This window comes from Neovison vison, chromosome 5, assembly GCF_020171115.1.
Source record: "Neovison vison isolate M4711 chromosome 5, ASM_NN_V1, whole genome shotgun sequence".
NCBI lineage: Eukaryota > Metazoa > Chordata > Mammalia > Carnivora > Mustelidae > Neogale > Neogale vison.
The window spans coordinates 112,780,408-112,798,559 of NC_058095.1; the positions used below are offsets into that span (position 1 = coordinate 112,780,408).

An 18,152-nucleotide genomic window follows, 5' to 3' on the forward strand; every position below is an offset into this window, starting at 1 on the left:
ACTATAAAATTAGAGTTGAAAGAAATGAAATTATCTAAATGAATGGGAAAAATCCCATGTTCATGAATCAATGGCCTAACATGTTAAGATGCAATATTCCCTAAACTGACTTACAGATTCAACACAATCTCTATCAGAATCCAGCTAACTTCTTTGCAAAAATTGACAACCTGATTCTAAAATTCCTTCAACGGATGAATGGATAAGGAAGATGTGGTCCATATACACTATGGAGTATTATGCCTCCATCAGAAAGGATGAATACCCAACTTTTGTAGCAACATGGACAGGACTGGAAGAGATTATGCTGAGTGAAATAAGTCAAGCAGAGAGAGTCAATCATCATATGGTTTCACTTATTTGTGGAGCATAACAAATAGCATGGAGGACAAGGGGCGTTAGAGAGGAGTAGGGAAGTTGGGTAAATTGGAAGGGGAGGTGAACCTTGAGAGACTATGGACTCTGAAAAACAGTCTGAGGGGTTTGAAGTGGCGGGGGGTGGGAGGTTGGGGTACCAGGTGGTGGGTATTATAGAGGGCACGGCTTGCATGGAGCACTGGGTGTGGTGAAAAAATAATGAATACTGTTTTTCTGAAAATAAATAAATTGGAAAAAAAAATAAAATTCATATGGAATTCCAGGGGACCCAGAATAGCTGAAACAATCCTAAAAAGAAGAATACAGTCAGAGGACTTGCACTGCACAAAATTAAAACTTATTAAAAAGATTCCCTAGAGAATTCTACCAAACACTCAAAGAAGAAATAGTATCTATTCTTCTGAAGCTGTTTCAAAAAAAAGAAACAGAAGGAAAACTTCCAGACTCTTTAATTACTCTGATACCCAAACCAGACAAAGAACCCACCAAAAGGAGAATTTCAGACTAATATCCCTGATGAATATGGATGCTAAGATTCTCAACAAGATCCTAGCTAATAGGATACAACAGTACATTAAAAAGATTATCCACCATGACCAGGTGGTATTTATCTACGGGATGTAAGTGTGGTTCAACATTTGCAAATCAATCAATGTGACAGAACAAATCAATAAGAGAAGAGAGAAGAACCACATGGTCCTCCCAATTGATGCAGAAAAAGCATTTGACAAGATACAGCATCTGGTCCTGATTAAAACGATTCAAAGTATAGGGATAGAAGGAACATACCTCAACTTCATAAAATCTATCTATGAAAAACCCACAGAGAATATCATCCTCAAAGGGGAAAAGCTGACAGCCTTCCCTTTGAGATCAGGAACATGACAAGGATGCCCACTATCGCCACTCTTGTTCAATATAGTACTAGAAGTCCTCGTAACAGCAATTAGACAACAAAAAGAAATAAAAAGTATTCAAATTGGCAATGAAGAAGTCAAACTCTCTCTCTTCACAGATGAGATGATACTTTGTATGGGAAACCCAAAAGACTCCATCCCCAAACTACTAGAACTCATAGAGCAATTCAGTAATGTGGCAGGATACAAAGTCAATGTGCAGAAATCAGTTGCTTTCTTATAGACTAATAATGAAAATACAGAGAGGGAAATCAGAGAATCAATTCCATTTACTATAGCACCAAGAACCATAAGATACCTGGGAATAAGCCCAATCAAAGAGGTAAAGGATCTGTACTCAAGTAATTACAGAACACTTATGAAAGAAATTGAAGAAGACACAAAAAGATGGAAGACCATTCCATGTTCATGGATTGGAAGAATAAACATTGTTAAAATGTCTATACTGCCTAGAGCTATCTATACTTTCAATGCCATCCCGATCAAAATTCCACTAGCATTTTTCAAAGAGCTGGAACAAACAATCCTAAAATGTGTATGGAACTAGAAGAGATCCCAGATTTCTAAGGAAATGTTGAAAAAGAAAAACAAAACTGGGGGCATCACATTGCCTGATTTCAAGCTTTGCTATGAAGCTGTGATCACCAAGACAGCATGGTACTGGCATAAAAACAGACACAGAGACCAGTGGAACAGAGTAGAGAGCCCAGATATGGACCCTCAACTCTATGGTCAAATAATGTTTGGCAAAGCAGGAAAAAATATACAGGGGAAAAAAACAGTCTCTTCAATAAATGGTGCTGGGAAAATTGGACAACAATGTGTAGAAGAATGAAACTCGACCATTCTCTTACACCATACACAAAGATAAACTCGAAATGGATAAAATACCTCAACGTGAGGCAGGAATCTATCAAAATCCTAAGGAGGACATAGGTAGTAACCTCTTCGACATTAACCACAGCAACTTTTTTCATATATGTCTCCAAAGGCAAAGGAAACAAAAGTGAAAATGAACTTTTGGGACTTCATCAAGATCAAAAGCTCCTGCACAGCAAAGGAAACAGTCAACAAAACAAAAAGGCAACCCACGGAATAGAAGATATTCGCAAATGACACTACAGACAAAGGGCTAATATCTAAGATCTATAAAGAACTCCTCAAATTCAACACACACAAAACAGATAATCACGTCAAAAAAATGGGCAGAAAACTGTGAACGGACACTTCTCCAAAGAAGACATACAAATGGCTAATAGATGAAAAAATGTTCATCATCATTAGCCATCAGGGAGATTCATGACCCAAGCCGAAGGCAGTAGTCCAACCAACTGAGCCACCCAGGCGTCCCCATCAGGGAGATTCAAATCAAAACCACATTGAGATACTACCTTATACCAGTTAGAATGGCCAAAATCAACAAGACAGTAAACAACAAGTGTTGGAGAGGATGTGGAGAAAGGGGAACCCTCTAACACTATTGGTGGGAATGCAAGTTGGTGCAGCCAATTTGGAGAACAGTGTGGAGATTCCTTAAGAAATTAAAAATAGAGCTTCCCTATGACCCTGCAATTGCACTACTGGGTATTTACCCCAAACATACAGATGTAGTGAAAAGAAAGGCCATCTGTACCCCAATGTTCATAGTAGCAATGGCCACAGTTGCCAAACTGTAGAAAGAACCAAGATGCCCTTCAATGGATGAATAGATAAAGAAGATATGGTCCATACATACAATGGAGTATTATGCCTCCATGAGAAAGGATGAATACCTAACTTTTGTATCAACATGGATGGGACTGGAGGAGGTTATGCTGAGTGAAATAAGTCAAGCAGAGAGAGTGAATTATATGGTTTCACTTACTTGTGGAGCATAAGGAATAACACGGAGTACGTTGGGAGATGAAGAGAAGTGGGTTGGGGAAATTGGAGGGGGAAATGAACCATGACAGACTGTGGACTCTGAGAAAGAAACTGGGGGTTTTGGAGGGGAGGGGAGTGGGGGGTTGGGTGAGCTTGGTGGTGGGTATTATGGAGGGCATGTATTGCCTGGAGCACTGGGTGTGGTGCATAAACAATGGATTCTGGAACACTGAAAAGAAATAAAACTTAAAAAAGAGAGAGAGAGGAAAAAAAAAAAGCAAAAGTCACCAAAGATAGTGTGGTACTGGTAGAAGGACAAACATGCAGGTAAGTTAAATAGAACTGGGAATTAGGAGAAGGGAGAAGGGGAGGGGATAGGGGAAGGAGGCTCTGGCTAAAGGATATGGGGTTTCTTTGTGAGGTAATGAAAATAGTCTAATCAACAGTGGTGACGGCTGCACATATCTGTAAATGTATCAGAAACGTCTGAATTGTACACTTGAAAGGATGAATCACATGGTACATGAATTATATATCAACATAGAGGTTTAAAAAAACAATCATGTAGAGACAGGAGAATTTGAAGAAAACTTTGAATCTTGATTCAGTGTATCAGGTGTAGAGAAACACTGAAACATAGAGTTGGAAGAGTCTGAAAGGGTTCTACACCTCATTACCCAATAAATGAACACTTCCTATGATATCCCTAACAAATTGTCCTCCAGCAGTTCTCAATCTCAAGTTCACTTCACTGCTCTGTCTGAACATCTCTTCTTCCACTGCTGTGGCTGCAGTGCCTAGAACAGGGCCTGGCTCCCAGAAGGTACTCCATAATAACTAGCTGACTGATATCTTTTGAAGGGGAACTAATATAACTCCAACTATAAGAACAGTCTTCCACATCGAGGTCCAATATTCACACTGCTCATGGTCTCGTCTCAGTAAACATACTTCTGTCCTCACAAAGGCATAGAAGAGAAACTTCACACATATGCGCAACATTTTAAATATTAGATGTTACAAAGAAGCCCTCCAAGATTCTCATTATAGTGAGGTTTCTTGTTCTTTACTGCTTTGGCCAAAAACCTAAGCCATTCTTCCTTACTTTTTTCTTATCCCCAATCCATCAACTTCGTTAGTTTCACTTTCTTTTTACTTTTTTTTTTTTTTTTAAGATTTTATTTATTTATTTGACAGAGAAATCACAAGTAGGCAGAGAGGCAGGCAGAGAGAGGGGGAAGCAGGGTCCCTGATGAGCAGAGAGCCTGATGTGGGGCTTGATCCCAGGACCCCGAGACCATGACCTGAGCCGAAGGCAGAGGCTTAACCCACTGAGCCACCCAGGTGCCCCTCGCTGGCTTCACTTTCAAACTGTATCATCAAGTAGACCGTTCTTTACCTCTTTCATCACAAAAATCCTAGTCTAAACCAGTATCATTCTTTCTTGGGTTACAGTATTCTCTACTAACTTCCTTGCTTCTACTCTGGACTCCCCTATTTTTTCCATACCAAAGTAGTCTAATTATTATAAATCAAGTAACATCATGCCTGTCACACTTAAAAATAAAAGCCAAAAATTCTTAGTATAGCTTGCAAGCTACTCCATCATTTAACCCTGGATATCCTATCTAATCATACGTCCTGTCATTCCTTCCTTTGCTCATTATACTCTGGACAATCTCCTTACAATTACATAACATACAGTATGCGCTTTGTACTTGATGTTCTTTCTGCCTAAAATACTCTTTCTTCAGATTTTTGTATAACTTACTCTCTCAGGTCTCTGCTCAAATATTATCTCCTTACAGAGAATTTCTAAGATGCTCTAAGTAATACTGCAGTTACAAGAGGCAGCTGCCTCTCTCTAGCTGCCAATCTCTATTCCCCCTACTTCATTTTTCTTAAAAGCACGTACCATCATGGGACATTTTCTATATTAGCCTTTTCTGCCTAACAAACTATCCCAAGACTTAGTGGTTAAAAACAGTGGTTTTTCTATTCTCACTATTCAGTGGATTAAGCTGGGTGGTTCTTCTGGGTTGGGTCAGGTCTGCTATAACTGGATGGTTATAACGTGGATAGGATACCCCGGGCAAAATGATGGACTGGGACCTTGACTGCACAGCTAGGCACTCTCACTTGCCTTTCATCCTTCAGGAGCTGAGCTTGGTTTTCTCCATATGGTGGTCTCCAGTTTCTAAGAGGGTAACGGCTGAAGCTGCAATACTTCTTGAGCTCTACTATATCCTATTGGTCAAATCAAGTCACAAGGCTAGCCTAAATATAAAGGGTAAGGAAACAGACCATCTCTTGATGTGAGGTGCTGTAAAGAATTTGTGGACAATTTTAACCTAACAAATTATCTATCTACTGCCTCTCCCAGTGGAATATAAGATCTGTGAAGGCAAGACTGGCTCTCTTTTCAGTGTCTAGTATATGTCTGGCTTGTACTATATACTCAATAAATGTGTGCTGAATGAATGAATGACCATTCACATGACATTGCTTTCAGCCCTTCATCATTTGTTTGCTTTCCTTTGAATACTACTTAGTTTGTCAGGGATCTAATCAAAATTTGGGATCTAGAAAGGGATACAAAATTTTACATAAGGTCTAACTGCCCAAGCTCTGTACAGCAGGAAAATAAGTATCAGGTAAATGAATGAGTGAATGAATGACAAGCACAAAAGACAACAGTAACATTCAATCTCATAATACTGATACCCTGTGTCCTTTAAGGCAGCTTAAGAATCCACTGACATATTTTAGTGACTTTTACACTGCTGAGTCTTATAGGCTTTGAGACCAAATATACCCCCATGGCTCCTTTACATCTGAAACACTGCCAAGTCTCTGTCCGTATTTACACAATTGATTTAGGGGACCTAAAAGAACATTACCTTTATCCCTGTTGAATTTAAATTTAATCTCTTCTAAATCATTGATCTCTCTAGTTGATCATTTCCACTGACATAAAAACCTGCTTAAAACTGTTCAACAAGCTTCCAAAAAGTATATTTTACAAGTAAAAAACAAAGAAAACAAAAGAAATTCTTTCCCTTAATGCCACATCCCTACTTTCCAGCTACTATTCCATTTCTATCCTCATCTTCCTTACAATACTTCTAAAGAAAGCTGTTTATATAAGCTAACTCAACTTCCTCATCTTCCTTTCACTTTTCAACCCACCACCAATTAAATTGTTTTACAAGGTCATCAAAGTCTTCCAAAGTTGCAAAAATACTATGGATCCCCTTCTCTGTCTTCATCTTAATGATTCTCACAGTAATATTCAGCAAAGCCAATCACTGGTTTCTTGAAATATATTCCTCTTTTAGCTTCTATGGCACCATTCTCTTCACTCTACTCATTTTTTTAAGTATATCTATGAAGTCACTAAAATTTTGAATGTGCCAAAAGTAGTAAAGAAAATGGGGCGCCTGGGTGGCTCAGTGGGTTAAAGCCTCTGCCTTCAGCTCAGGTCATGGTCCCGGGGTCCTGGGATCAAGCCCCACATCGGGCTCTCTGCTTTCTCTTCTCTTTCTCTTTCTGCCTCTCTGCCTACTTGTGATCTCAGCCTGTCATATAAATAAATAAAATCTTTAAAAAAAAAAAAAAGTAGTAAGGAAGAAGGAACATAAAAGAGGTGAGTCAGATAGAAAACAAACAGTATTGCATGGAGCATGGGTGTGGTGCAAAAACAATGAATTTTGGAACACTGAAAAGAAATAAAATGAAAAAAAAAAAAAGAAAACAAATAAGTAACACGGTATAAATATATTCAAACGTCACTAAGTACATTAAATGTAAAAGAACTAAAACTTGTATTAAAAGTCAAAAATTGTCAGACCTCATTAAAAAAAGTCAAGCCCAGGGCTGCCTGGATGGCTGATTCAGTTGAGTGACTGATTGTTGGTTTTGGCTCAGGTCACTATCTCATGGGTCATGGGACTGAGCCACATGTTGGGCTACATGCTCAGGAAAGAGTCTGCTTGGGGATTCTCTCCCTCTGTCCCTCCTCTAACTCAAATGGGTGTGTGCACATGGCCTTTTCTCTTTCAAATAAATAAGTCTTAAAAAAAATTAAAACCCAACTGCATGGTTCTTAGGAAAGACCAACTTCAAACTTCAAAAATAGAGATATAGAAAGACTGAAGAAAAAGACTGGAAAAGATATACCATGTAAACACTAACCCAAAGAAAGCTGATGAATTTATAGTTACAAGTAAAGCACACTTTACGGCAAGAAGCATTACTAGATACGAAGGAGGACATTTTAAAATGAGGAGGGTTCAATCCACAAGGAAAATATAATAATCTAAATTATCTGTCCCCAAATCATACAATCATATCACCACAATAAGTAAAGCAAAACAAACAAAACCTAAATGGAGAAATAGAGAAACATACAACCATAGCAGGTAAATAAGAAATCAGCAAAGATAGGAGTGAGTTCAAGATGGTGGAGTAGATCTTAATTGTGCTGGTCCCAGGTATTCAACTAGAAGGCTTTCATATCATTCTGAACACCTGCAGACTCAACCGGAAACAGAAGAAAAGAATAGCTTCAAGTCTATGAGTAGAAAAGTGATGACTTTTTGTAAGGTAGGAGGTGCAGAGAAATGAATCCGAGGTGATAAATGAAAAGACAGACCTGGTGCGGGGAGCCTCCGTTAGCCGGCTCCTGGCAAGCGGTGGAGCAGCGGAGCATAAAATCAGAACTTTTAGAAGTCTGCTCTGGTAAGGGATATCACTCAGGTTGGCCAAGTGGGGGCCGAAACCTAGCTGGGACAATGTGGTCTCAAGACCCTTGGGTCGCAGGAAGATTGGGTGCCTGAGTGCAGCAGAACTCCCAGGCATCAGAATAGGGAAGCCAGCTGCAAAGAGCGAGCCCAGCAATGGGCTCTCAGCTCTGGGTTGCCATAAACTCCAAACTGCAGCACAGTTAAGCAACTGCTCCTGAGCAGGGGCCCAATAAGCAGGAGAACCAGCAAGATCACCCCCAATTTCCTCCCCTAGGAGTCTGCAGGGTTTGGAGATTCCAAATGGGCTGTGTGCTAGAGATAGAAACCCAGTGACCTGGTGAACATGGAGTGTGACCTCAAGCTTTCAGCTCTCGGCAGAGATTGGGAGAGATTGGGAGGCCGCCATTTTCATTCTCATCCTCTAAAGCTGCACAGAAAGCCTTCAGGGAATGAAAGCCAAACAGAGGAAACAGGTGCAATTCTGCCTGAGGCAAAAACACTTGAGAATCACTGCAATAGGCCCCTCCCCCAGAAGATCAGCAGGAACATACAGCCAAGACCAAGTTTACTGATCAATGAGAACTGCAGAACTCCAGCATGAAGGGAATACAGCACATAGAATTCATGGCTTTTTCCCCATGGTTATTTAATCCATTAAGTTCAAGTTTAAAAAAAGTATTTTTTCTTTCCCTTTTCAACCAATTTCTTATCAACTCCTTTCTTAAATCTTTTTCAATCTTCATTTTTACAGTTATACTGTATCCCTTTCATTGTATTTAATCTTATTTTTGTGTATATATATAAGTTTTTCTTTCTTTAAAATTTTGGGATGCAGTTTCTTCTAACAGACCAAAATACATCCAAAATCTAGTGTATGGCATTGTTCTATTCACCTGTCTGACCATATTCCCTTTTTTGTTGTTTTGTGATTTTTTTTTCTTTTCTTTGTCTTCTTGCTTTTTGTTTTGTTTTGTTTTTGTTTTTTTGTTTTGTTAAAGTCTTTTAAAATTTTCATCTTTAGAGATGCCTGGGTGGCTCAGTTGATTAAGTGCCTGCCTTCGGCTTCAGTCATAATCCCAGGGTCCTGGGATCAAGTTCCGCATCAGGCTCCCTGCTGCGCTGAAGCAGGAACCTACTTCTCCTTCTGCCTGCTACTCAATCTCTCTCTGACAAATAAACAATAAAATCTTTAAAAAAAAAAAAGTAACTTTACAGTTACATTCTATCCTTTTTATAGTAATTAATTAATTTTATTTTTTAATATACATTTTTCTTTACAATTTTGAGATGTAGTTTCTTCTAACAAACTGACCAAAATACCCTCAGAAGATAGTGTATTATTCTGTTCTGTTCACCTGTGTGTTTATATCCCTTCCCTTTTAAAGGGTTTTTCTCTTTTTGTTTTTCCTTGCTTTTAATTTCCACTTTTACAGAGACATTCTAACCTTTCCTTGTATTTAATTTTATTTTTGTACACAGATAAATTTTTCTTTCTTTCTAATTATGGGATCTCATTTTCTAAAAAGCAGACCAAACTACACACAGAATCCAGTTACTGCTCTATTCTGCTCACCTGTCTGATTATATTCTCTTTATCTCTTTTTTTTCTCCTCCCCCAACTCTGGTTTCAGGTTGATTCTGATTTGTTTAGTGTCTATTTCTCTGGGGTTGTTTTTACCATTTTAGTATTTTGTTCTTTCATTCATCTATTCTTCTCTGGAAAGAATGACAAGATGGAAAAGCTCACCTCAAAAAAGAGAACAAGAGGAAGTACTGACTGCAAAGGACCTAATCAGTATGGATATAAGTAAGATGCTGGAACTAGATTTCAGAATAATGATTATAAAGATACTAGCTGGGCTTGAAAAAAAGCATAGAAGATACTAGAGAATCCCCTTCTGGAGAAATAAAAGAACTAAAATCTAACCATATTGAAATCAAAAAGGCTATTAATGAGATGCAATAAATAATGGAGGCTCTAACTGCTAGAATAAATGAGGCAGAAGAGGGATTTGGGATACACAAGACCAAATGATGGAGAATAAGGAAGCTGAGAAAAAGAGTAATAAGCAACGAGTGGACCATGAGGGGAGAATTCAAAAGATAAAAGAAACAATATTAGAATAATTGGGACCTCAGAAGAAAAGAAAAGGGGGGGGGCAGAAAGTATATTGGAGCAGACTGTGACAGAGAATGTTCCTAATCTGGGGAAGGAAACAGAGAAATCCCCCCTCAAAATCAATGAAAATAGGTCAACACCGCAACATCTAATAGTAAAACTTAAAAATCTGACAAAGAGAAAATCCTAAAAGTAGCTCAGGACAAGAGTTCTATAATCTACAATAGCAGAAACATTAGATTGGCAGCAGACCTACCCACAGAGACCTGGCAGGCCAGAAAGGGCCAGCATGATATATTCAGGGTGCTAAATGAGAAAAATATGGAGTCAAGGTACTTTATCCAGCTAGGATGTTATTCAAAATAGGAGTGATAAAAATCTTCCAGGACACACAGAAACTAAAAGAATTTGTGATCACTAAACTAGCCCTGCAAGAAATAGTCAAAGGGATCCTCTAAGCAGAAAGAGCCCCAAAGTAGCATAGACCAGAAAGAAACAGATACCATATACAGTTAACAATCACTTTTCATGTAATACAATGGCACTAAATTCCTTTCTCTCAATGATTACTCTCAATGTAAATGGGATAAATGCCCTAATCAAAAGACACAGGGTCGGGGGTGTGGGAGGTTGGGGTACCAGGTGGTGGGTATTATAGAGGGCACAGTTTGCATGGAGTACTGGGTGTGGTGAAAAAATAATGAATACTGTTTTTCTGAAAATAAATAAATTGGAAAAAAAAAGACACAGGGTATCAGACTGGATAAAAAAGCAAGATCCATTAATATGCTATCTGCAAGAAACTCATTTTAGGTCCCCAAGACACCCCCATATTTAAAGTGAAGGGGTGGAAACCATTTATCATGCTAATTGACATCAAAAGATATCTGGGGTAGCAATCCTTATATCAGACAAATTAGATTTTAAACCAATGACTGTAGTAAGAAGGAGGCAGGGAGGACACTCTATCATAATTAAAGGGTCTACCCAATAAGAAGATCTAACAATTTTAAATATTTATGCCCCTAACATGGGAGCAGCCAATTACATAAGCCAATTAATAACAAAATCAAAGAATACACTGATAATAATACAATAATAGTAGAGGACTTTAACAGCCTCCTCACTGAAATGGACAGATCATCTAAGCGGAAAGTCAACAAGGAAATAAGGGCTTTGAACGACACACTGGACCAGACGGATATCACAGATATATTCGGAATATTCCATCCTAAAGCAACAGAATACACATTCTCCTCAAGTGCAGAAGGAACATTTTCCAGAATAGATCACATAATGGGTCACAAATCAGGTCTCAACTGGTACCAAAAGATTAGGTTTACTTTGTTAAGGCTGCTCTATATCAATGAGAATGAACACATTACTGCTCCACATTACAATATAGATGATTCTCACAAGGATAAATATTGACTGAAAGCAGCCAGATGCAAATGACTACACACATTCAAAAGAGGCACAACTAACTTATGATATTATAAATCAAGACAATGTTCGTTCTAGGGATAAAGCAGACTGGGAGGGCTCATGAAGGGGATTCAGAGGGTGATGATGTCCTAGTTCTTGACCTGGAGGCTGGTTATACAGATGTTTGTAAAAATTTACGTAGATATATACTTAATGATTTGTCCACTTTTATGACTATATACTTCAATATGAAGTATATTTAAAAATAAAAAGAAGTAAGGAAAGATTGAGGAGAAAAGTGATTTCTTAAAAAGTAAATTAAATTATATCACTCTACTGCTTAAAAGCTAACGGAAACTTCCCACTGACTTTAGAATCAAGTTCAAGTATTACACAGCACATATGTGTGTTTCATTATCAGAAAGCATACCTGCAGTTTTCAAAATGTGAACACCACCTCATTTCAGGCTATCTCTCCCCTTACATATTACATCTCTAGCAAGCTAGTTTTCTTTCAAGGCCTTAAGCTCATTATTTTCTTTCTTCCCTTAGAGTCTTTGCATATGCTAGTTCCCCAACCTTCCAACCATTCTTCACAGAGATAGCTTCTTTCTATCCTTTAAGTCTCTCCTCACAGAGGTCTTCCCAGTCACTTTATGTTAAGCTGCCTCTTTCTCATATTCTATATCTCTGCCTGCTGCATCCTTTACTACAATGTGAAATAGGTTTACTTGTTTTTTGTCTGTCCCTCCATCAGCATACAGGCTCTATGAAGACAAGGATGTAGTTGTCCTGTTTTACAGTTAAAGCCCTAAGATTTACCACAGTATCTGGCACATTAGAGAAGTTGAGTAAATGCTTTCTGAATGAATGAAAGAATAATTATAGGTTGTTTCATATCAGTGTAATAAATCTTTAAAATTTTTCATATGATCATTATGTATTAGTTATCAATCTCAATTCTATTTTACCTGTACATTTTCTTTGTATACCATCTTTTTATTCACTTGCTTAATCATTCATTCATGAAAAAAATTAAAAGTTTAAGTGTCAGCAATAGAGATTATAAAAATGAATAGGCCATGTTCTTTACCTTTTAAAGATCACACCATTTATCAAAGAAAATGAATATGGATAAAATAAAACTATACTTTTACCAAAACAGTTATTAAATACAAAATGTTAAGTCTAATTAAAATGTTAAAATAAGGGGAAGAAAAGATGAGACCTTTGAAAGAAGTTAATAGTCTAGTTACAGCTATCAAAAAAAGGAAACCAAGCTAATTAGGCATGACTTTTTCTTAGTGAATTCATTTTGACTCTTGGTGATCATGTCTTTCTTTTTGTAAATGTTTACAATACACCTTTTAAATGTACTATATCATAATAAATCGTAATATATTACCAGGACTTTCTGTCAAATTTAGCTTCTTCTATAATGAGAGTAATTAGTGAAAATCCCTTCACTTTGATTTGTTTTTAATCCCAATATTTAATTTTTTTAAAAGATTTTATTTATTTATTTGACAGAGAGAGATCAAAAGTAGATGGAGAGGCAGGCAGAGACAGAGAGAGAGGGAAGCAGGCTCCCTGCTGAGCAGAGAGCCCGATGCGGGACTCAATCCCAGGAGCCTGAGATCATGACCTGAGCTGAAGGCAGTGGCTTAACCCACTGAGCCACCCAGGCGCCCCCAATTTTTAATTTTTATTTAAATCCTATTTTTAAAAGATTTTATTTATTTGTTTGAGAGCACATGAGAGAGAAGAGAGAACACAAGCAGCGGAGAGGGAGAAGCAGATTCCCCGCTGAGCAGGGAGCCCAATGTGAAATTCAATCCCAGGACCCTTAACCGACTGAGCCATCCAGGAGCCCTATTTAAATATAATTAAAGAAGAGTGACAGTACTGTAGGTTCATTGAAAGGGGGCATAAATGAAAAAGGAATGAGAATCTCTGCTATAGGCAGGCAGATTTCAGTTAAATATAAGGAAGAACTTTCTAGTACTTAGAGCTGCCTACCTACAGGCTTCCTATAAAGCAGGAAGCTCTCCACCACTAAAAATCTTTAAGGATAACTAATCAGACATTGTCCCCATGATACAGCAGAAACTTGACTAAGTCTTGACTTAGTAGGCAGCATTGTTCAGATCAGTGTCTCTCAAACTATGGTGAAGACGCACTTGTAAAGAAATTTCCATTCTGTGGTAAATTTGTAATTACAAATTACAAAGGTATCACACATTTGGATGTTACTACAATGTCAAACGGCCATAAGGGTTTCTTTTGACTTCTGTTCTTAACTCACTGCATACCGGTAACAAATTGGCCCATGTGAACAAGCAAACTATACTTTTGAGTAGCACTGAATTAGAGAGTTTATAAGAGATCACTGAGGTTCTACAGCTTTTCAAATTTACCTAGTCTGTCTTCCTTTATATTAAGTATAATATGAACTGCTTATTTCCTAATAATTAACCTCTCTCTTCAGCAATTTAAAAAAGCATAACCTAAAAGATATTAACCTGAAAGCATTAGATCAACTGAGATTTTATCTCACTAAACTGAATAGCAAAATATACTTTTTACCAAAACACATGTGAATGCTCATTTAAAACTAGTTACAAAAAATTTATTTTCAGCCATCCCCACACCTAATTTTCTTATGTCACCTTCTTTGCAAAAACTGATAATGAAATGTGTGATAAATTATAGTTGATCACACATCTGAAGTTCTAACTTTGTTTTACTAGCTGGCAGCAAAACCAGAAGAAAACTGACTTGGGGATGAAGTGGGGGTACATTCATGAATTTCAGAAGCATGGAGTACAGGATTTAAGTTTTTGAAACTACCTATATAATTCTCGGTCAGTGCTGACCTGGCCAAAGCAAATACGGTAAGGAATTAGGAAAAAGAGTAGACAAAATTAAAAGTTGCCTATTCTCATATTTCCCCCAATACTTCTAGCTTTCTCTATCCAAGGACAATGAGACATTCTTGTTAAAATATGGTAACTTCTCATTGAAAAGAAAAGAAAAAAAACAAACCACCTTCCTTCTCAAGACACCATTTCAGGATTTATGCATTATCATCTCCCAACTCCATCATCCATGAATACCTTCCCTCCAGTAATGCCAATATTCCTTAAGTTTATCCTACTTTTTACTAGAGTAAGAGTTCTTAACTGTGAGCTTATGTGTGGGTGTTGGGAATCTATGAGCTCTGAAACTCCAAATGTTTTTAAAATTGTGGGTGAATGACCAATTATATGAACAAAATGTCCAGTTGTTAATACATTCCTAGAGGGTACAATAATCCAAAATGATTAAAAGCATCTTTCTGGAGTGAAAAATGTGATCTGAATAGAAATATAGGATACAGGTTCTTCATTAATTGAATAGGCATATAAAGATACTATATTACTTAACAAAAAGGACTTTAAAAATAAATCTCTTCATTTTGTAGAAGATAAAATTGACATTTGGAGAGGTTAAGGGAGTATTCACGGTCATACTGGTAGTTAGAAGGCAGAAGCCAGAGAAAAACATCAGCCTTTGGCTTCCAGGTTCATTCCCTTACATCCTGCTACCTGTACAGGGCCAGAACAGGTAACAATAAGCATACTACAGGCAATCAATCCCACTTCTGATAAATATATAACCTCAGAGTAAATCAAGTAATTCTGTAAATACTACTGGCTCACAGGACACACATTTTCTTTCTTTACTAAAGGTATCTAAAAATACAATTTCTCTTAGATACGTTTTAGAACTTGCTTCCTTCCCAGTAGGCACAATCAACAACTTGTCAATCATCTGAAAGACATGAGTGCCTGATCCTACTGCAATCAATCAGAGAAGGGCATACACTTGACCTGGAAAGGACAAAGGATGTTTAGTAGGAGACAGAGGGTTTCAAGCAGGCACTTTAAACACATTTCTTTCTGAGTCAATCACTCTGAAAGCCCACAATGCGAAGTAAATTAGTTGAGTGGATCGTTCAGTAACTGTTGAGGCTATTTAGAAATTTTAAGCAAAATCTCTTTTCAAAGTTTAATCTCTTGTTTATTCATACTAAAGAACAGCAAATTTCAACAGCAAATAAAAAGCCAAAGATGATGTTTAGTGAAAAGAATTTTTATAGTACATAATTAAGTGAGAAGACTGAAAAAGAGTGTCCTACTTTGGTGTCAGTTATGATGTGCAAAAATCTAAAATTTGTTTTTAATTTTTTTCAAAATATTAGAAAACTGAAAGTCTGTAAATAAGAATCCAAAAAACCCTTTACTCTCTTTCCCCTTTCCGCACCCTTGACTTCTGAAATACAGTGCAACTTTCTACCATCTGTTATTTTAGAGAAGAAACAGTAATGAACATATGGGCTTTCTCTCTCAAGCAGCTGTAGTGTAGTTAAAGTTATAATAATTGTCTTTCTGTAAGATAAATTTACATTAAAAACCTGGCCAGTTAAAAACAAATGGCTCAGCCTCAGAGCGTTCCAGAATAAAATTAAGAAATTTAGAATTATCTATGACATAGTACAGAGATTTAGAAGATATCCTCTAAATCTTATGCTTTTATGTTTAAGGTTAAACAAACATAATTCACGATGCCCATATCAGTTTACACAAGAGTTCACAACTCATGTTTTCTCTTTCCCAGTCAAAATGCTAGGAGCCTCACACAGAGGCTAGGTACACATATATAAAAATCAGTAACTAAGTTCTTGAAAGCACTAATATGAATCCACCACTTCTGTGGGCTACTTAACTTCAATCCAAAAGCTTATTTATTTATAAGAAAATCACAGTACATGTGGCATATAAACTTCCATTTCAAATATATGTATATATACATATATTTATATATATATATCACTTATATGTATCACTTAAAATGAGTTTAAGTAAACTGAAAGGAATTCAGAGCAGATTCAGATGCACATTTTATGAATAATAGGAATTTTACTTACCTTTATCTGGGTGATTCAAAATCATAATTCTCCTATGAGCTGTTCTAATCTTGGCCTTGCCAGCAGATGGGCTGTAAAAAGAAATTAAAGTGCTTATAATAAATAGTGTCAAATGCAGATTATAAATTAACAGTTTATATGGGTTTCAAGGAATTAAAAACTAATGAGAATTTCACCATCTTGTGGATAAATATGAAATTACAGCTTGTCACTTAAGTCTACTAACCATCAAAATAAACTGTTGATTGATGCATATATTTTTCTTCCTTTTTAATGTCAGTCTCTTTTTTCAATCAATTTAAAAAATAAAACACAATGGGGTGCCTGGGTGGGGCAGTTAGTTAAATAACCCACTCTTGATTTCAGCTCAGGTTGTGATCCCAGGATCATGAGATCCAGCCCCGAGTTAGTCTCTAGGCTTTGTGTGGAATCTGCTTAAGATTCTCTCTCCCTCTCTCTCTCTCTCTCTAAAATAAATAAATAAATAAAACAGCATACAAGGTAGGAGGGGCATTTTCTCTAGACTAGACTGAGTTTGAAAACATATGCCTCAAGTTACCTGGGGGAAGGCAGCTTAAAAAGTGTTACAGACAGGTATCCAGACTCCAGAGATACTAGACAGCCAGATTTCATTTCCATTGCTACTTAGGATGGGCTAAACTTGGTCAAATTCTTAACTTCTCTGTACTCCCATCTCCTCATTATAAAACATGGCTAGGAACAACATATTCCTCATAGAGAGACTGTAGGGATTAAATTAATTAAAACCTTCAAAGTGCTAGAACAGTGCCTGGAATGTAGCAAGGGTTCCAAAACAGTTAGTTTTTATTAATTATTATATTTCAACAGAGCATCTCAAAACTCTTCATGACTCGTAGTTTATTTGACTTGTAAGAAATGTATGGGAGAAGCCCTTGCTAGAGACAAAAATTGAGAAAGTTAAATCAACTTAAAATTATTTCAATAAAAACTAATTTATCCGGTATTGGAAATGTTTCTCACTAGTACATTTTCCAGGCAAGGAAACAAAATTAACACTTACCAACAACAAAATTCTGGTATTGCTAATTAATAGCTATATGATTTTATCTAAATTACTCTTTTGGGCCTCAAACTGGGATAATAGCAGCTGACGTAAAGTACAGAGTGGTTGTTGCAAACCTCAAAGTAATTTAATTTGTATGGATGAACCACATTGTACTGGCTAAAAAGCAGATTCTTTTAGAGTTCGTCAGACATAGGTTCAACATCCTGATTCCACTCTGTCCTGCTCACTTAAACTCTGAGCGAAAACTCTCTCATAAGTAAAATGAACATTCTAAACTACCTCCCAGGATTATTTTAAGAATAAATTAGATAATGTAAGTAAGAAGATTAGCATAACCTAGCAGAGAGATAGCATTGAAAGTGTTCAAGAATAACTAGTCTTTAGTTATTATCATAAAGATAAAGCATATTTATGAAAATATATTACATATGTCCCACTTCTAGAAATATAGTATAAATCACCTAATGTTTCTTGAATGACTCAATAGTATTAATCTGAGTATAAATTAAGAGCAAAGAAATTCTTAAGGTCTGAAGAGATTTGTCACCCTTAAAGAGTCCTCCAATGCCTTCCATTTAAGTTCCTCTGTCTGTTATTTAGCACTGCCCCCCTTGCTATCAGCTGTGAACCCTTGATTCTGCCATTGTTCCAGTCTAGCTATTCCTTGACAGTTAATTACACTTCTAAT

At 36.9% G+C, this 18,152-nt stretch overlaps 1 protein-coding gene across 2 annotated transcripts in view; it reads right to left on the minus strand.

The window, feature by feature from the left end:
- DNAJC15 (DnaJ heat shock protein family (Hsp40) member C15) overlaps positions 1–18,152 on the minus strand; it is an 85,057-nt gene that overhangs the window by 20,024 nt on the left and 46,881 nt on the right. For both annotated transcript variants that reach the window (XR_006384685.1, XM_044249798.1), the window contains exon 5: positions 16,417–16,487. Coding sequence is in view for 1 of the 2 variants with exons in the window: in XM_044249798.1 (XP_044105733.1) it covers positions 16,417–16,487 (71 nt within the window). In the remaining variant the exon portion in view is untranslated. The remainder of the gene's footprint in view (positions 1–16,416; positions 16,488–18,152) is intronic.